Here is a 21,337-nt window from a genome sequence, read left to right as displayed (position 1 = left end):
GCAAATTTGTGTCCTCTTCTGAAGATGTAGAGGGTCTAAAAATAATTTAATGGCCATACACACAAAGTATTTGACAGAAAGTATGTGAGCAGCTGAAGCTTTCCCCATAATTATATTTCTGTATTAGAAAAAAGCTTAACTTGTAGTTCTACCTTCCACAGCTCTGTTAAAGGCACAAGAAGTGTGCTTTCTCCTAAGGCCAACTGTATACCAAGGCCTGGGATGTAGTCCTGTACCCACTTTCCTGCGAGTAACCACTATGAAGCACAAAGTGACAAACTTCTGAGTAGACATGTGTACCATTGTACTGCATAATAATGTAATAGTGAATTCTTAATGAGTGTTTAGCCTTTGACTCTTCTTCAGCAGCAGACATGACTCTGCAAAGTTTTCATAACTTGCCTTGGCCGTTGCAGGGGGGATGCTTTAACATACAGTGGTACCTCAGGTTAAGAACTTAATTCGTTCCGGAGGTCCGTTCTTAACCTGAAACTGTTCTTAACCTGAAGCACCACTTTAGCTAATGGGGCCTCCCACTGCTGCTGCACCGCAGCCACACAATTTCTGTTCTCATCCTGAAGCAAAGTTCTTAACTCGAGGTACTATTTCTGGGTTAGTGGAGTCTGTAACCTGAAGCGTCTGTAACCCGAGATACCACTGTACTTACTGTGTAATCATATTTGCAAAAAACAACTTCTAGAAAGTACCTAACCACAGTTGTTGGGGGGGGGGATAAAGGCAAACTGCAGAGATTCCGAGGACTAGAAAATGAGAAAGAAGCAGGAAAAGTACACTAAAGGGAAAAGGAAAGCAGCAGCTCTTCTGGGATCCCATGAATCCCTTTTGCTTGGTGTCCTCACAACTTACTTGTCAGCCACAGCTCCCAATTCACTCATTGGCTAAAATCACTGAAAGGTGGGGGCATCCTGGTTGCCTCATTTCACCGAAATCACTTAGAAGGGTACTTGCGCAAAAAGAACATAGCCACAAGCAGAATGTGTGGTTTGGTTTTGTTTTTTTAAAGGCATAAATTGTAGGTACGATAGAAATTTGTTACAAGCCTTTTTTTTTTTAAACTCTTCAGCAAAAGAACAGGATGTTGTGGTGTCATTGGGAGTCCGTGGCTGACCTTAGTTTTTAATTTGTACTAACTACCAAAGTTAGATTTTTTTTCATTTGCAGAAGTCAAATATACAACTGTGCTTGTGTAATATATTTGTAACCTTGGGCATTCTTTCTTACAAGAACATTTGCAACACAAGTAGAACCTTTAAAATATATATCATGTAAACAGATTGTATAGGCATATAATAGACAATTCCTGCCTCTTATCTGTGTGGGATTAAGCAGGCAAGAGAAAATGTAAAGAATTTGATAACACCTAGGTTATAATTAAAATATGTATTAAACAGCCTGTACTGTCTCATCTCCTAAGTTCATGAGAATGTTGTCATATGCAAGTGTAACCCATATTACAACTTCCTGATAATAGGCTTATTTAGGTTGGAATTTTTTAAAATGGGTTGGTTCAGTCAGTCTGCACTGGCAAGTGATGGCGGGGGAGGGCTGTATGCCAGGCCAAAAGAGTGTGAAATAGTGAGTTACTCAGCATTAACAAGAACCACTACAAGAGAGGGGGAATTCGTGTCCATGAACATACTTTGGATTTCTTTTCAGTTCAGTAGGCCTGTGTACAGGATAACCTCTGGGTGGTAATGAATTTGTAATAAAGAAAAATCTGCTGTATTTGTAGTAACATGCTTTAGTCATGTTACAATGGCAAATTTTTAAAATTATAGCATATTTTCTGATATAAAGTTTGGGACTTTGGAGCAACTTCATGGTCTTTTGTCATCCATTGCAAAGGGTCTTCAGATTCATTAGATACAGTGGTGCCTCGCAAGACGAAATTAATTCGTTCCGCAAGTTTTTTCTTCTTGTGAGTTTTTCGTCTTGGGAAGCACGGTTTCCCATAGGAATGCACTGAAAATCAATCAATGCGTTCCTATGGAAACCGCCTTCAGACCAGGTCCGGGGACAGTCTGTCCCCCAACCTCTTCTGAAGGCTGGGGGGGGGGACAAGGGCTTTTCTTCCCACCGCCAGCCTTCAGAAGGCTGTTCTGAAGGCTGGCGGTGGGGAGAAAAGCCCTTCTCCCCACCTCCCGCCCCACAAGCTCCGGGGACAGGAGCGCTTTGCTGCCGACCGCCAGCATTTTAAAAGCCCCCGCTGTCCTGGGGCGATTTTAAAATGCTGGCGGGCGGCAGCGAAGCCTCCGCTGTCCCGGGGCGATTTTAAAATGCTGGCGGGCAGCAGCGAAGGCTTCACTGCTGCCCGCCAGCATTTTAAGATCGCCCGGGACAGCGGAGAAGTCTCCGCTGTCCCGGGAAGGCAGGCGGGGGGGGGAGCAAAGACTTTTGCCCCCCGCCGGCCTTCAGAAGAGGTCCAGGACCTCTTCTGAAGGCTGGCGGTGGGCGAAAGTCTTTGTTCCCGACCGCCAGCATTTTAAAAGAGGTCCCCGGAGATTTCCCTATGGGCTTTCTTCTTGCGAAGCAAGCCCATAGGGAAATTTGTCTTGCGGAACGACTCAAAAACGGAAAACTCTTTTGTCTTGCGAGTTTTTCGTTTTGCGAGGCGTTCGTCTTGTGAGGCACCACTGTAAATCCACTGAACTCTTTGTATGTCACAGGATTGCCATCTTTCCCTCAGGCTTGTGAGTTTCTGCCCACAGACATGTGACGTCACACACACATGCCTGCATGTAGTGAATGTGATGTCACACACACTGTGCAAGCATCTGCATGTGACGTCGCACATCCGCATTACATTGGCCAACGGCGGCCACTCCTCTTCCTCCTTCTCTCCACAGCCAGCGAGGCATGCTTTTCTGCAGCGAGGGACTGAGAATCGGTGGCAGAGAGACTCTTCAGAGTTGATTATTGTTTCGAAATAGACAATAAAATTAATGGGTGGAATTAAACATTGCACTATTAGAATAGTTCTGTCAGCACAAACGTCTGCTTGCCCAACAGAGTACGATAACCTGCCCCCTCCCCACTCACTGTGTGCTTTTCTTAGGGTTTTCCTGACTCCCAGAGCTGATTTAGTGGGGAGCAGGGGAGAGGATGGAAGCCCCAGTTGCAATAGTGGGATTTGTGCTGGCTTCTGCTAGCACAAATGTTTCATTGAATCTGGTTGAATTAGTTAGTTGAATCTAGCGCAATGAAGTCTGTTAATGAATAGCTTCAACCAGATTCGGTTATGGAGGTACATATATTGCTTTCAGCTCCAAATGTAGGGATTTGGGGAAGGGGGAAGTGTTATGGGTGCCAGAGAGAGGTGGTGTCTTTATTCAAGTAATATCGTTGTTGTGGGGAGGATTACCGTATTTTTTGCACCATAACACTCACTTTTTTCCTCCTAGAAAGTAAGGGGAAATGTCTGTGCGTGTTATGGAGGAAATGCCTACGGGTGGCATGCCTACGGATTTTCCTCCTCTAAAAACTACGTGCGTGTTATGGTCAGGTGCGTGTTATAGAGCGAAAAATACGGTACTTAGAAACACTTTCACTTGCATCGTTGTGGAAGCAAAGAACTGGAAATCATGCTGGAACTCCTGATATACACTTGCTGCCCCTAAAGACATAGGCTGTTCTTATTTTCCAGATGAGACATTAAGACATGGATAATCTATAGTTTTGCACTTTTCTCTATGGGCAACAGTTTAAAAACCAAGGCTTGCTTTTCACTATGTATATTTTGCCAACTGTTTGTATTTTCATTATCTTCACTTGGTTGATTATGGACTACACAGGCTGTGGGTTGACCACATCACCCTCAAGTCATATGTGGAGTCCCGTGGGAAGCGTGAAAAAGATTCAACATTTAGCACAAGAAATAAAACCAAGTTGTTTTGAACGGAACGGAACTGGACTGGATTTTCTTTTCAATATGAGCCACCTTGGAATAGCCCTTGAATGAAAAAAAAAGATTCCAAAAACTGTAGCCAGAATCTTCAGAACACTCCCAAAAGTATTATACAACTTGTATTCATTGACAGTCAGGTTCAAATACTCTCCAAGCAGCAGAGCAGATCTTTGAAATGTGGTTTTAGAAACATGACTGCACTAGTAAGACATGGAAAAAGTTGCAAAGCTGTCACTGTCTGATCAGCCGGGGAAACAGCAGTAAGGGAGGAAAACTTCCTCTTGTACTGAATTTCAGGAAATAATTTCTCCCAGGCATTTTCCTCTACCTCAGAAGTTGCTCCCTAAATTTACAAATAATTGATCATATTTATCCACATTTACCCATCTGCACACAGATAGTAACTATGTTCGCCACATCCCACAGCCATCTCTTTCTCTGACCACTTTTAGGGCTGATTGGTAAGATTCTGTGTGGTTGGTGGAGGTGTTAGGGTTGCCATATTTTGAAGAGCAAAAAAGTGGATGCTATGACAGCTATTCAAAGCAAATAAATGCAATTTGTCTCAGATTTTACCCCTTAAAAAGAGGGTGTGTCCTGGGAAAATAGGACACATGGCAACCCTAGCAAGCGGGATAGGATAAAGTGAGGTAATCCTCCATAGGATATGTTTAAAATCAAAATCTTAAGTTCAGCCAACTTTGTGTGGGGAAAATTATTTTTTCCACATTTAAACAAATAATAAAAATAACAGGCAAAAATATGATTTAAGTATTTCATTTATAAATTGCTTCCTATAAAGCATCTTGAAGCAATTTTACATCTCAAAGTCCTGAATAAAGGATATCCCCAATAAAAATTACTACAATAATATCATAGTAGTTATAGTTTGTGCAAATGGAAATTTAACATATAAGATAATATGCCAAGTTGTAACACAGCTTTGCTCTTTAGTAGCATCTGGTTGAAGTTATGGAATTGGAAATCTGACAGTGTATTTAATAAACACCCCTGAAACTTAAAATACCATGCTTGCTTACTACTGTTTTGTCTGTCTATGTTGCCAATCTTTATGTAAATAAGAAACAGAATGCTTACAAAATCTTTAAATCACACAAGCAATTTTAATATTGCATAACAGTAAGAAAATGCCGTTTTTTTCCATGCAGTCGTTTAAAACTGACTTTCGTGTTTGCTTTACTATAAATAGATATATTTTTATAGCTTCCTTTCCATCAGGCTAGCCAGAGAGTTGCAGTGGTTGAATATAGGCCTTTAGACCAGCAGTTCTCAAACCATTTCCCCCACAGACCACTTGAAAAGCGCTGGGGATCTTGACAGATCATGGTAAACTTGCATTGGTTTTACTTCTCCATCATTATCAAAACCAATGTCACATTATGAAAATATAGATCCCATACTAGGGTCTTTTAAGCTTGTTTGATAATTTGGCCTGATCAACACAGCCTCAGTCTCCATTGTTGTCAGAAGAAAAACATGCAAAGTGCAGGGCTGAGTGTACAGTGGTACCTCGGGTTACGTACGCTTCAGGTTACGTACACTTCAGGTTACAGACTCCGCTAACCCAGAAATAGTGCTTCAGGTTAAGAACTTTGCTTCAGGATGAGAACAGAAATGGTGCTCCGGCGGTGCAGCAGCAGCGGGAGGCCCCATTAGCTAAAGTGGTGCTTCAGGTTAAGAACAGTTTCAGGTTAAGAACGGACCTCCAGAACGAAGTAAGTAGGTACTTAACCTGAGGTACCACTGTACAGATATTCTTGGCACCTTGCAATTTTACCACAGATCGCTTGAATGGATTTCGTGGGACAACATTACTCCACAGACCACAGTTTAAGAACTCCTACTTTAAACTATATAGTGTAAAGGGACACATTATTATATGTTTTATTTTGTACTGAAATAGAGATAGATGTTGGATGGCGTGAGCACTTTAAGAGTAGGGTTACAGGCTTTATGCTGCAGCCTTAGGTAGGGTGTATGTATGTGTGAAAATATGGCAGTTCACTACTGTACTGAAGGCTACTTACCTATATGCATATTAACGTGATGTTGCTCTTAAATGAAAAGGATTTAGGTACTTATTAGCGTTGTTTAATAACTCACGTGTGTTATCTGAACATATGGTGTAACAAATGCTGGCTAGGTCTTCCTCTTGTGGCAAGATGAGAGACTGCACTGAGGGAGCACGGTTCATTCATGTGCATGGAAACCGTGGCAGTGTCAAAAAAGCATACACAAATCATGTTTTCCACGGCTTTACAGCTCAAATTACTCTTACATTTTCCATCTTTTCCTTACTTGGATATATATGTGTGTGTTTTTATTAGACCTACTTCTTAGTAATGTTTTTTAGGATTAGGATATTAAACATTTTACCTCCTTGCAGTAAGAAAATGCTTACACAAACCAAGCCACGTGCAAGTGAAACAAGCCTATTTTGGTAAGGGGACTATTAGAGGAAAGATTAACCTATATTATGATTTCTAATGCAAATTGTGCTTTCCCTCTAGCAATTTCTCTGTTTTAAATTTATTTTATTATATTGATCTGGCCACCCAGTAACGTAAGTTCTTGTTTAAAATGTATCCCCCCCCCCAATTTTTTTTTATTGGTTTTCACATTTATCACATAAAAAAGAAACAAGAAAAAAGAAAAACATTACATAACACAAAAACAAAGAAAAGACATAAAAAAGAATTATTACTTCCAATTCCTAATTTCAATACATTGATATCTGACTTCCTCAAATCCCCTCTAATTGAATTTTGTTATATCACCTGTTTAGCAGTTCTCCAAATTCATATTTCTAATAGTATTTAACTTCTTTCATTTACTAACCTTTTCTCCTTTATTAATATTCTAATCCTTAATATTTATTAACAACGTATTCTTATTCTACCCCTAAGCCTATTTATTACTTCCAAGAAACTTCTCTTTATCTTATATTACAATATTTAGCTAAATATTCTTTAAGTTTCTTTCTTGTTTAAAATGTATTGTCCTCCTTCCCCCGTCCCCATAAGTGAGGAGTGGTGTCCCCATTCAAGCATGTAATTAGCAGGGAATGAGCAAAAGTCACCTGCTCCAGCCCCAGCTGTCCATTGAGACCCACAAATCAGTCTGTGCAGTTCACAGTGTGCTACTGTAGCAAGACAGTGAGTACAAAATGAGCGGAAAATCATACTGAAAGCAGAACATCTTTTAAGAAACGGGGGGCCAGGATTTTGAATAAATAAAAACACCAGGAGCAAGCAAGTCACGACATATGCATATGGAGTGGGGGCTACGGCTGCTGCAGTGGGGAGGGGGGGAGCCGAGAAACCACTTGGCTTTAGGCAGTATTGTTTCCTGACTTCTGATATGATGATTAGTGGTAGGTTCCCCCCCCCCCGCCTTGCTCACACTATTCTCAAGGGAACTTCAGAGGCTGAGGAGGACCAGGAGACATAGATGAATTCATAAAGAGTTAACTATCAGGCATGTTTCTTCCTTGGCTGAGGAGGGCCAGGACACCAGCCACACCCTTCCCCACCAGGCTTCACACCCTCCTTGAATATTTTTATCTTACTTGAGGTGGGTGAGGAAAAGGAAGTTAAAATGAATCATTAAGCTTCCCCAACTCAAAAAAAGCACGCATTAGAACATAGCTGCAGAAGTCTTATCACAGAAACAGTGGGTCAAATTAATTAAGGGCAAATTCCATAGACTTTATCGCAGTTCATTCCAATAGGGTCAATGAACAATAGACTATGAGAACATTAAATCAGCTTATACATGGTAGGTATTTGCAAGACCAGGGTCTTTTAATTTGTAAGCTGCTAAACTACCATGATATTTACCAAGATGTGTATGAACCGGAGGTGGTTTGGGGTTGTTTGGAAGAAATTAGATTTTAAAAGCTGAACAGGAAACCATTTAACCACAGAAGGGGAAATGCAGTTTGTTTTCAAACATTCACTTCAAATCAGGAATAACAATGGTATTGCCTGAAGTTGCCTACAAATAATTTCTAATCTTAAAAAAACACTTCACAATCCTGGAATTGCAACATCTCAAATGAAATCAGTAGGCGAGTTAAATTTTCCGTAATCGCAATATTGCCATTCTGCCACAGTTACTGACTAGAATCCGCCTGAATGGTTTTAGATCACAGCTGCCTCAGGACTTTATTGATTTCTACACTGCAGTATAAGTGGCATGTACTGAGGAAAAACTTATTATGGACCATTAGGTGGTTAAGTAAACATTCCTCAGACTAGACACTTGTTCTTTTTAGCCCACACCTTATTTCAATGTAATGTTGAATTGATTCTTCCTTTCTTAATTTTCAGGATACTGGAGTTGGCAAATCTAGTATAGTTTGTCGATTTGTTCAGGATCATTTTGACCACAATATTAGCCCCACTATTGGGTAAGTACTATACATACATACATACATACATACATATGTAATATGTTACTACAGTTTCAGTTTAGTAAATAAACAGAATTGATATAATCCATTTATATTTCAAGTTTATGGGAAAGCTCACTACTCAACACAATAGTGGTTTTGTTCATTCTTTCAAAGTGTTGTATAATGTAGAGAGCTATTAATTGAGTAAGCCTATTAACTTTCTCTTTAGGTAATGCCAGTTCCACACTATTAACCATTATGTACCTTGAACGGTTATTATTTGTTATGCAACTAGGTGGGGGGTTTTTTAGTCTAGCTTCTAGAGGATGGATTTATGGGGTTTTTAATTATTTTATATTGAGTTTTGATGTATAAACATTAATTAGCAGTCAATTAGATCTCAGTATTAATATATGGTTTCTAGCTTCTCTCAAACCTCTATTTTATTACAATTACTTTACTGAATAGATGTATATTTTTGTCTCTTTATTTTGTTATTTACTGCTCATTTGTGTTGGAACATAGCCATTGTCAGTAAATGCTTTGGCAGAACTTAGTATAAGTCAAGCTACAGTTCTGGGAACATGTGAAATAACCAGTGCATCTGTGTGCATAAAGACTGCATTTCCTTGTATCATCAGGAGGGATATATGGTAGTCTTCCTCCCCATTCTATCCTCACAACAGTCCTGTGAGATACAGTAGATTAGGCTGAAAGTGAGTAACTGGCCAGAGGGCACCCTGTGAGCTTCATGACTGAGTGGGGATTTGAACCCTGGTCTGGCACTCTTAACAACTGTGACACATTGGCTCTCTTTTATATAGCTGTGGTTTTCAGGCAGGCTTTGGCCCAGCAACTATTTTATTAAATAAAGTAATAAGAGCTCTTGGAATATAACTGATTTGTGGAAAGCCTATGGCTCTGAGCCATTTGGGTAGATGTAAAAACTCCCCAAAAACTTTTTTGAAAAAAATTAGTGCTTAAGGCCCGTATAAGTGATTGCTGTTTTTGACCTCTCTCACAACATGGTATTAAATAGCTCTTTTATTTAGGTTTGTATATTAAGCTTTGGTTTAAATAGCATCTACATGAGGAACATCGGAACCCAAATTATGATATTTAAAATTTACTTGCTGACAGTTCCTAGGCGTGTATCTGCTTCCAAAGATTTTATAATTCATCACATCGCCTTGGCTTTTAACAAGACAGGATAGCACAGTGTAAGTGCATGGCATGTAATTCATCTTCATTAATTTTTCCAAAACTTCAAAGATTACCAACTATGCAATATATGATTTGAATTTAATGCATGCATGTTTATGTCTAGAGACAAATCTGCCAACTTGTGCTAAAAAGAAAACTTTGGAGGCTTAAAGAACGATTTTATCCTCGTGTCATGCCTGCCAGGAATTATTCTATCATTGCCCAAGTCCCTCTGTGCCAACATAGCATAGTGCTATGCTGGCAGAAAAAAATCACATTGGTATAGTAATACCCCTTGCACTACTCAGATGAGCAGCAGCATAAGAGATGTTGTTGTTGTTTCATCATGTCCAACTCTTCGTGACCCCGTGGACCAGATCACGCCAGGCACTCCTGTCTTCCACTGCCTCCCGCAGTTTGGTCAAACTCATGTTAGTAGCTTCGAGAACACTGTCCAACCATCTCGTCTGTCGTCCCCTTCTCCTTGTGCCCTCAATCTTTCCCATCATCAGGGTCTTTTCGAGGGAGTCTTCTCTTCTCATGAGGTGGCCAAAGTTGGAGCCTCAGCTTCAGGATCTGTGTTCCAGTGAGCACTCAGGGCTGATTTCCTTAAGAATGGATAGGTCCATGGGACTCTCAAGAGTCTCCTCCAGCACCATAATTCAAAGAGATACAAGATACTTAACTGTAAATAATTTGCCAACTTTTACTGGAACAATACAATTTTTTCTCATTGAACTGGAAAGTCATATGTTCATAATTTCATTTATTCAGAGAAAAAGCTACATGGATATAGTTCGAACTAGCAACATTCATATAGCAACTTCTGTAAATCTTTGACTGAACATCACTGGTACTTTTATTATCTAGCGGCAGTGTTTTTCATCTGTAGTATATGTACATACCTGCCCAGGTATTAACAGTGGCCAGGTATTAAGAAATAATTTGTTGTTAATATAAGAAGCTTATATCTTATTGTACTGCTTTTTCTTACAACCTTTTAGTGCTTCTTTCATGACTAAAACTGTGCCTTGTGGGAATGAACTTCATAAATTTCTGATCTGGGATACAGCAGGGCAAGAACGCGTGAGTATGATTCCAGTATCTTTTAACTGAAGGCATTTACATGCTGTGCCTCTTTATTTTCACTAAAATATTGGGAAGTAGATATAATTGAGAATTACAATGTCAGTGAGGAGTGGAGCACACACAAAAGAGTTAAGGTGCTATGGAGGCAGGGTCAATAATTTTTTTAAAATGTGATTGGCTGACTGGAAGTGGGGGTAACCTCCTTGCAACTTCCAGTTGTTAACAGGAAAGGCCTGTAAGGGCCAGGACCACAGTAACTGCAACGAACAAGAGACCAAAAAAGCAGCAGTTTCATGGACCATTTACCTGTTTGTGCTTGTTGTTTTTCTATCCAGTTAGTCAGGACCCTTATGAGAAGCACAAGGCAGTATTATCTGAAAAGAAAGCTTTTTCTTTTTAAATAATTTTACTGGGAGGATTATGAGGAACCCAGAGTGGTGAATTGACTTAGCTCAAGGGTGGCCTACAAAGGTTAGCCTACCTTCAGCCACCTGAATTATTTTTCTGGTTGTTTACTGACAACTCACACGTTGCTGTCAGTGACATCTGGTTAGACTAGCCATCAAAGAATTTGTGCTTAGTTTTTGCAAGACGTCCTGGACCCAGGGGCTACCGTACCCCTGCAAGTCATGGTGAAACTCAGGAGACAGCTTATCTTTACCTAGGTCTAATAATTATTAGCACCTCACTCTTACTTCCTACTTCCATCACCCTCATTTCCCCAAATCTCTCTTTCTCTAAATAGCTTTTCCTCCTGGTGTGTTTAGGCCTTCACTGCATTTTTCCTGGTTTTCCTACATTCAATCCATAAAAGGCAATCAGCTTGCCTAATAGTTTAGGTTTATGGTCCAGACAATATATGTTTTTCTATGTTGTTACACCTGACTGTCTTGTTACTTTTATTTGTGTACTAACACTTAAAGTTGCAAAGCCGTTTACTCTTGTCTGCCATTTTGTGTTAATAAGACTTTAATTGCAGTAAATTGTGTTGGTTCTTGCTCATTCCCATAAGAGGACATTACTGCATTTCTAAAGTAATTGTGTCCCTTGCAATATTCTGTGGCGTGTGGTTGTCTCCAGTAAAGATTACTGAAGTGATTATTTCTTGAACATGCATGTAAGATACATTTCCATGTGTATAGACCAGGGGTCAGCAAACTTTTTCAGCAGGTGGCCGGTCCACTGCCCCTCGGACCTTGTGGGGGGCCGGACTATATTTTGGAGGGGAAAAATGATGTAAGAGCACCACTAGCAGGTGGCTAGTTACCTGTGTCTTGCGAGCAGCAGGGGCTAGCAGTGGTGGCGGCGGAGGGACGATGAGCGGTGCGCCAAAGGGCTCTGGAGAGGGGCTGCTTAAAATGGCAGCCGCTTAAGTGCTGCTGCTACTGGAAAACACTGTTTAGCCCCATCCTCTGACTTCATCAAGCATTGATCTTATATTATCATCATTATTATAATAATAATCTTATTGCTTACTCCATAAAATGTGGTGACTTACAAATGTAAATATCACTGCACCCTAAGGGTTAAGGTCTGCGTAGCTCATTTTCTTTTTCAAAAAATGAGACCTGATATTCACTGGATCCTGATGGAGGACATTCCTTTGATAGGGATGACACCTCCTACTGGTGGTGATAGGCAGGGTCCTGTCTTTTCCCACCTTTCCAGGGGGAGGAGCCAGTCTTCTCTTCCCAGACTGACCCTGTCTGGTTGGTATAGATTGGGTCCACCAGCGCTCTATAGAGATTTGTCTTCTTTTCTTCACAGATTTCTTCAGGGGTGTTTTTGTCATTCCCCAACTTAAATCACAGATAAAGAAAGAAAAATGATTTTTATAAGAGCTGAACACCATTCAGTTTTTGTATATTTTGCTGTATAGCAGGGGCAGCCAAGGTGGTGCTGGCCACATAATCTGTTGCAGTTCACAACATCTGGATGGCAACATGTTGGCTACTCCTGACGTAGGGCTTCACCTAAAAAATGTATTACGGTACTCCTTGATACTGATAACTAAATGTTCCTGTGGGGAGAAACAAGTAAATACAGAACTTACTTAGGCCAATATATTACTATTATTGTGATTAAGCTACTCAGTTGAACTAAATCAGTAAATACACTGAGGATCACGCTGACATTACTTTAGTCTTTATTTTAGTTTTTATGTTTTATAAACTTTTTTCCTTTGGAGATGTAAAGGAAGTTGAATGGATAAATCAAATAGTATTGAAGAGACTGGTGTATATTGTCAAGTATTCATTCTCTCTCTCTTACTTATTTTAATAAAACCTATTTCCAAGTAAGTGTTTCATAAGTTTAACCATTTGCTTTTTTACTCAGAAGTAACTCCCACTGAATTCAGTGGAACTTATAGGACTACAAAGTTGTAGTTCCTAAGTTTCTCTGGAACTAAAGTTCCTATCTGTTACTGTTTTATAGAAAGAATGTATTTAATCTGTTGTTTTTTTTTTAGTGTGGATTAATATTTTCCACACAGTTTTCACCAGCTGGGAATGTTAGCTATTTCCTACCCCCCCCCCCCGCACCTCTCTTATGAACCAAGCAGCTTTTCTTTCATGATAATGTGCTTGACATTTTTAGTTTTTTGAAAACAGACTTTAAATTCATAAACCAATTCTTCTCCATGCTGCTATTACGTTTCTAACCTCTAGCTTTCCCAACATAGAGCTGTGGATTCAAGTGTGCCTTTCTGTACATGGAAGGTGTCTGTTGCTGACACTAGGAGTGCTTTACATCTCCTGCTAGAGCGTTGTGAGATAAAATGGAACTAAGTCTTCAGTCCTAGGTGCAACTCCCACTGAATCTCTGTGGATTTACTTCTGAGTAGACGTGTGGAATTGTGCTGCAGATTCCAAATATGTTCTTCAATTTGCACAAGTAAAAGCGTAAAAATTGCTAAAAGGTGGTTTGTGAAATACTGCTTGCAGCTATTTTCCTTTTGCTCATGGCTTTTTGGATCTGCATAGTCCATGCCTTATAAAAAAATTCTAGTATTGCCCACAGGAGGGGTCTCTAGACAAAAAGTTGCACAAGTAATTCTTTGATGTCTCTTTAGAGTAGAATAATTGTAGTTCATATTTTGAAGTTCATCCACACAAACTCGAGCACAACAAATGTATTATATACCCAGACTATTGTAACCCTTTGTTTATTTGTAATTTTGTCCCTTTCTATCTTGGAATAAATCTTTGTGCACTTTTCCTACTACATGTCTCTTGTTTTTCTTGGATGCTTGATAAACACTGAATCTGCATGATTACATCCATAGACCTCTATTAATTCTTAAGAGGGTCTCTTCTCCAGAGAGTAGTTGGAAGTGGGGAGGCAGAAAAAGGTTCACCTTTCCTTCCATGCTGCAGTTTTAATCTGAAATCTTAGGCACAGTACTGCACCCAGAGCTCAGAAACTGCTCGCACTAATGAAATTCCCTGTCGCAAAATTCACCTGGAACAATGGGAGTTTCAAACACTGACAGAAATACTTTCAAGGCTTATTCATAGAGGTCTGTTCTTGAAATGTGACTGGTAAGTAGTGGAAAGTAAAGTGCTTTTAAATAATTCACTGTTCCTTTAAGAGCAATCATCCTCTTGAAAGCTATGGTAAAACTTGTATTGATTTGTTCTTCCCTCTGATGCACAAATCCAGTAGTAGAGTCCTTGTGAGAAAAAAATCATAGACAACCAATGAACATCCCTGCTGCATAGGCAAGTTCTGCTTTGTGCAGTATGTAGGTTGATGGAAATGTATGAAATGGTCACTGTGCCTGGGCCCATCTGCAGCTATGGGTTTGTTGGTTCCTAACAACTGAAGCTTGTTCATTTTGGTATATTAATTCATTACTGCTTTCAGGATCCATTTCTTTTTAATCACACTTCGTAAAACAGATTATCTTACTTCCCTGGGACCCACATAAATCCAACATCTTTTCTATCCATTTTATGCATCTTTGCAGGTTCTCATACTCAACTCAACCTACACAACTCACTAGTGTTTAAGGTACCCCAGGACTATTTATGGAGCAAGTTTGTTTATTTCATATATACTACTTGATTGTAAAAAAACCCCCCCAAAGCTGTTTACAAAAGGGATAAAACAATAATATCAGTAGAAGAAACAATGAAAACATTCAAAAAATCAAAACCAATAATAAACTAAAAGCATATCAGTTGAGTAGTATGAGAGTTAGCTGCAATAACAAAAGTAGGCACAGCTCCTTCCTCCAGCTTGGAAGACATTGCTACACCCTTCATTTACCTGATACTCTCTGCTTTGTGGGAGGGAGGGCACAATAAGATGAAGGGAAAAGTTGGCATTCAAGCCAAGCCAGCCTCCCATGCCTGTTTGAATAGTTGTGTGATAGAGACAACTGGATTCTAAGTATATGAAGTATGATTGGTCTCTTCTCTTGCTATCTTTTTGTCAGTTACTAAATACTGTTTTATTTTGGCCGGCCTTTGTTGTACGTGGCAGATCCTGTTTTTATGATTGGCTTTAGCTACTGATCCTGTCTCCTTGGCTAATTGTTTGTTTAATTTCTTTTTATATCTATCCAGACATTTATATTCCGCTATTCCGCTGTAAAAGCTCCAGTCGGCTTACAACATGTAAAATTATAATTTAATAAAAACAACACTATAAAACAATCAAAGCTAGCTGCTTTTCACATGAGCAACTGTAGGGATGTAAGGCTTATGGAATGGTAAGAGATTTGGACAAGTAATCTCTGGTTTTCTACTTCTCAAATAAAAAGGGATGGCAAAGCAATCAAAGATGATCAAAATGCATAATAGGGAACAAATAAAACTTTGGGGTGACTCGGAGGAGGTAACCTTTACTATGCCAGCAGCAGCTGCAGCCGTTTTAAAAAATGCTTTCTAAAAGTGTACAAAAGAAACAAGCAGTCCAAGTCATTTGAAAAGCATTCTGCAACAAAAAGCCCTACCAGTTCAGACTACAGACTGTGGAAAAGTTTACGACATTAGAGGATTTAATCCAGCTATAGGAGCACAGTGCTGGAAGTGTATATTTTTGCTATCATATTTTATACCCAGATGGAACAAGATGCAGACCAGTTTTTCTTAGGCTGCCCATTTTGTAAAGACGATGATCTTCCCTGGAGAATAAACTTAACTATTTATGAGACAACATTAATTTTAAAGTAGTTTGAGGAGCCGATGTCACACTTCTTTCAGAGGAGACCTGTAACAGTCCCCTATCTGAACCTGCATAAGGCAGAAACCATTTCACATAGACCAGAGGCTTTCCTCCACTCCATTGAATGTTGTGCCACACAAACAAGCTACAAAGAGGAGCAGTTTGTGTTCACTGTGCTTTTCAGGACTGGCTAACCTGTTTCACCTCAGATACTCAGCTCCTATTAGACCCAGCCAGTATTGCCAATACAATGGACATTGTAGTCCAACAACAGCTGGAAAGCCACAGGTTAATCACCCTGGTGAATGCCTTGCTACGTTATACCTGGATTATCGCCTCAGTCATGGAGTAGTAGCCAGAATGGCACTACTGACAACATGGGAGAAACTGAAGGAAAGTTTCAAGACTGGTCTAGTAAAAAGAGATCCTATGCACACTTCACCACTGGCATCCAGAAATGCCTTATTTAATTCCAAATGGCTAATCATGGAGATCAAGAACTTTGAGAAACCTTATACTATATTGGATCAGCATTCCATTACTTCGGAGATGACTAGAAAGAACTTTGCTGACCATGAACAAATGGGTGAATTGGAAGACTTATTCCAGACCTTATGGTCTAACCAGATGGTTTGAGCAAATCTTACCCTGTAACTACTGCAGAAGAAATAGATCAGCACAACAGAAGGAACTTTAATCACTGCCCAGTAGACCTTGTGAAAGGCTAGCAGCTGACCTTTGTCAACTGAGAGACTGATATTATTTGGATGTCATGGGCCATTTCAGTGGCCTGTACTTGATATTACCTGCTGCATCATCATTGTTGCACAACTAAAGAATTAATATTTTTGGTTGCTTTGGGATATACCTGAGTGAAACCAATGCTATTCTAGTCTTGTTTGAGAGAAACAGAATTTTTGACCCGGTTTCAACTAGTGTATCCTCAGAGTTTGTAATAGGCCTGTAATAAGACTTGTCCTGGGCACAGGGCAGTATTATGGATTTCCAGTACCTATATGCTACTGGACTAAGGGTTTCGGAGAAAAGTAATACACAGTTTTCTTGGATTTAAAAAAGAAGAGGAACGTTTTTATTCAGTCTTCCATATTCTTTTATAATTGTAAAGCCAACAGAGCAAAAATCTGAATTCTTTTTTTCATAGGGTGTATAGTTCTTCAAAGGCATGCTGTGAAAACAGCCATGCTTTTGAAAAGCACATGCCTTAATACATGTTTTTCATTATCCACAGGGTGCCAGATATTACTGTGTTAATAAAACAGCCATTGTGAGGAAATACAGTATTTTTTTTTTCTTTCAAAAGAGAGTTTCTAATGAGAAGTCACATGAAATCATATGCATTCCCGCTGGATTAAATCTCAGATGCCTAGCATTCCAGAAAATTAGCTACATTTCTTTTGCAAACTTGAAACTAATCACCCAAAGTTGGAAGACTTAATTTTAATGTTTGCTCAGACATAATAGTAAGAAAAGGAATGAAGAAACAAAGCTCCAAATATCCTTCCTGCCCCATTCCAGTTCCTTGCCTACCTGAGCCCATGATGTTGGAATGGAATTCTTTAGCTTGCTCCAAACAGCTTGAAAATTAATTCTGTGTCTGCTAGAGCTTCAGGGCAAGAATCCAGTTGCCCCTTCTACTGCTGCTGTTCTAGGTATCTGCTAATGGGAGAGGAAGGAAGACAATCTGGAGGGGACAAAATGTTTTATGAAGAGGAGGCCACACAGACAGGATGTAAAACAAGTCCTTCAATATAAAGCAGCTCACTCTGCAAGCCAGAGAGTCAGTACACTTCCCCCTTCCCATCCCAGTCTCATAGTCCTGAAGATACCAGGAGCAGGCTCTGCTGCAGGTTAATAGACAGCAGTCATGCACTGGAGAAGATGGTGTGCCACCTAGCCACTCATTTGACTGATTTATGCTGGTTCTTGTCAGGATCCAGACATGAATGCTCTTCCCTAGCTTCTGGAACAAGTCACTGGCTTATTGTGTCTTGCCACTTGAGCAAACTGGAGTTGACCTGGTACAGAATGTTCCTTTAGTTTTTTTAACTATTTCACAGAACTTTGGTTGGCCTGTACCAGAGTATGTGCATTCATTATTCTAGCTTAGTAGATTTAAAACACTGTATTTTTATGTGATTTTAATAACAACACATTAATGCAACAGTGAGTCACAAGGCATACTGATTAAAGAAGCTAGAGCAATCATAGTGTCTTTTGTTGACTTACAAAAATGCAAGAACTTTAACTACTTTTTTCTTCTGTTTCTGTGTTCATTTTTTAATAGTTCCATTCGTTGGCACCAATGTATTACCGTGGGTCAGCAGCAGCTGTTATAGTATATGATATCACCAAGCAGGTAAGCTTTCAAATCTCAGTTGTTCCATCAGGGATGGACATTGGTTCTTCAGATTTCAGTGGTGTGAGGCACCCCCCGCCCACATTACATTCTGCTCAATTCACTACCTCATAGTTGTGATACCCTGTGACACCTCCTGGGCTCAGCGCCCAGTGTGGCGGAACTGGTTGCGGTGCCCTAAACCCGCCTCTGGTTCCATCACTGGTATGTAGGTTACTCAGCAATTCACTTTCAAGTGGTCATAGTGTGAGTGTTCCCTGTGCCTTCTGCTAATATTATACTGTGTTCGCTTAGTCTTGCAAGTTGGTAGTATTTTCCTTAGTTCATTGATGGCCAAACTTGGCCCTCCAGCTGTTTTGGCACTACAACTCCCATCATGCCTAGCTAACAGAACCAGGCATGATGGGAATTGTAGTCCCAAAACAGCTGGAGGGCCAGGTTTGGCCATCACTGCCTTAGTTAGTCAATGTGTTCCTGCATTCTGGATATGACATCCAGATGTTTTCAACTACAGTTTCCATCAGCCTCAGCCAGCATTGCCAGTGGTCGGGAATGGTACTTGTGTGCCCAGGCTCTACAGCCCTCCAACATCCCAAATTTATAATTAAGAACCAAACAAGACACAATACTTCTGGGTGAAATAAGGCCACAACTTTATAGATTACAGATGTAAGAGGTTTGACATAGGTATTGGGTATAACTACCAGCCCATGTGCTGGCAGTATTACCAAAGGGGTCAGCCCCGAGGCAGAGAGGACCTATGACTTACATCAAATAGGATTGTCTCCATGGGATCGCCATCTTAAGGGGTGCTGTTGCCATTGCCCCTGCCTGAGCGTCTAGACAGAACCAGAACTCTTTACCAGGATACCCACTTTTCTTGGAGGGGCAGGCCAAGGCCTACAACCTTCCCTCCAACCAAGACTAAGGCCAACCCAATGTCAAACCACCACAGTTGTGACAATTGCTATGAGGTAGGCATAACCTTCAGACTGAGCCAATTTGTTTGAAGGAAAATCCCCACCCAACCTTGAATACGGCAACCAACGATGTCCATAGCAAGGTAAAGTAGATAAACAACAGTAGACTAAAACAAGGGAAGGGTGGGCGTGAGATCCGACAAGGAACTGTGTATGGATCAGGTGGCGGGACTCTTTAAATAGTCAGAGGCAGACCCAAGTGAAGCCTGCTGGCTCAGTTGAGCCCGCCCTCTGGAGAAAGCCTGTCTCTTGGCCTGCTAGCCATTGGCCAATTTGGCTGGCAAGCCTCCCAGCTGGTGAGGAAGACCATTTTGGCTCCCCAACCCCACCCCGGTCAGAAAACCTCCATGAAGAGGCTGCCACATTGTATTGTGTAGGGGGAAGTGGTGGCCGGTCCACAACACCTCCACACCCATAAGTAAGGTAAGCAGACATGTAGCTCTAAACAGCTGGAGGGCATCAGGCTAGAGAAGGCTGGTGTATTCAGTGGGGCTTACTCCTCACACTAAGCAACCATGACATTCCCATACCTGCATTGGTATAGGAAAATTAGTACCTAAAAATATGGCATATTTTCTAAAAATACAGAAATATATACATTTTATTTTGTGCAATTTGTATTTGCTCGGATATTTTTAAACTGTTCCAAAACAGTTCAGCTAAGTAAATGAAGTAATAACAAAATTGGCTCCATATTTATAGCTGAAATTAAAATTACGTAACAACAAGTCTTTGGTTTTTGACAGATTACTGAAATTGGGAAGTCAGTGTGGTCAGGACGTTCTCTGCTACAACATCCAAATGGAAAGCTGCACATTTTCAAGGCCAAATTATGTATTTGTATTTTAGTAAGAAGCCCATCTGCTAGTGCTGTGTAACAGGAAAGGCATTAATGAGTGAATATAATAGCTTGCCTACAGTTTACATATTTAGCAAATTGAATTACATGTTTGATTTTAGCTCAGAAGTGTTGGCACAATTAATTGGTATATTAGCAAAATTATTTATCAAGGGCTAACCCCCTCTGCGTAGTGGTAGTGAACTTGAATGAAGTGTTGGGGAGCTATGGAGGAAAGATAATGCACTCAATGCAAATAACAAATCCCATTAATTTCATACTAAATGGATATTTACCTTTAAACTAAACAACAGTGATTACAAAGCCCATAATCTAGTATGGTGCCTTAGGGGTGCATAAATTGACTTGCCAGACAAATCCCAAGCTCTCTTGTCTTGCTGTTCTCCTACTTTCTCACTCTGAAGAGTAAGTAACATCTAATCCAGGTGGTACAATGATTTTCAGTAACAGTGTCTTCATTCATATATATATATATATATAGAGAGAGAGAGAGAGAGAGTTTTCTTGGTTCACAAAGGTCTGCACAATGTCTCTTTTTTCAAGTTACATTTTCCATAGGTCAGTTTCATTTGTTGAGACATTAGGGTTACATTAGGAAGAAAGAACGGGGGAAGAGGTGGAGGGGGCCATGGTGGGTGGGGGTGGGGTGGGGAGGCGATATTTCTGTTTTGCTTAATGTATGTGTGGGGGTTTTTCTCAGTGTCATTTGTGCAGCTTCTCTTTGCTATTCTCTTGTGTTCTTTGGTGAGAGAAATTGTGGTTGGCCTAGGGTGCAGTTGCTTGTGTTTGATTGGCTGTATTGAACTTTGTTTTCGTTTGTGAGTGGGGTCAGTGGGAATTTTTAAATCAGATTAGCCATATTGATTCATATGCTGTTGCTGGATTCTTGTCATTGCCTTGTTGGGCTGTGTATGTGATGAAGGGTATCGTCTTCTATTTGTCCCCGTGTCAGTTTCAGTTTATCTGTTATTTTTTCTAGTAGGGCTGTTTCCCATACTATTTGGTACCATTGGTCCATGCTCACTCTTGACAGGTCTCTCTAGTGTCTTGCTATGATGTTTCTGGTTGCTAAGAGTAGATGAGTTACGAGTTCTTTGTGATATGAATGGGCATTATTGTCTTGGAATATGTTTAGGTGTCTTCCTATATTGACTCTATTGGCTTTTTCATCCTTGGAAAGGGTGGAACATGACACCAGAGATATTGCATTCAAATAAATGGTATGGTAGATAATTGATTTCTCTCCATGGGGGAAGAGTCATGCATACCCAGATCCTTTATCAGGTTGTTTAAAAGGCCAAGAACTTTATGTGTC

At 40.2% G+C, this 21,337-nt stretch overlaps 1 protein-coding gene across 2 annotated transcripts in view; it reads left to right on the top strand.

Moving 5' to 3' along the window:
• RAB31 (RAB31, member RAS oncogene family) overlaps positions 1 to 21,337 on the top strand; it is a 38,240-nt gene that overhangs the window by 4,883 nt on the left and 12,020 nt on the right. For both annotated transcript variants that reach the window (XM_082234929.1, XM_082234928.1), the window contains exons 2-4: positions 8,278 to 8,357; positions 10,550 to 10,631; positions 18,112 to 18,183. In XM_082234929.1, coding sequence (XP_082091055.1) covers positions 8,278 to 8,357; positions 10,550 to 10,631; positions 18,112 to 18,183 — 234 coding nt within the window. The remainder of the gene's footprint in view (positions 1 to 8,277; positions 8,358 to 10,549; positions 10,632 to 18,111; positions 18,184 to 21,337) is intronic.

This window comes from Podarcis vaucheri, assembly GCF_965113315.1.
Source record: "Podarcis vaucheri genome assembly, chromosome: 8".
NCBI classification, from domain to species: domain Eukaryota; kingdom Metazoa; phylum Chordata; class Lepidosauria; order Squamata; family Lacertidae; genus Podarcis; species Podarcis vaucheri.
Note: the sequence above shows the minus strand (reverse complement) of the source record. Positions and strands in the feature narration are given on the sequence as shown.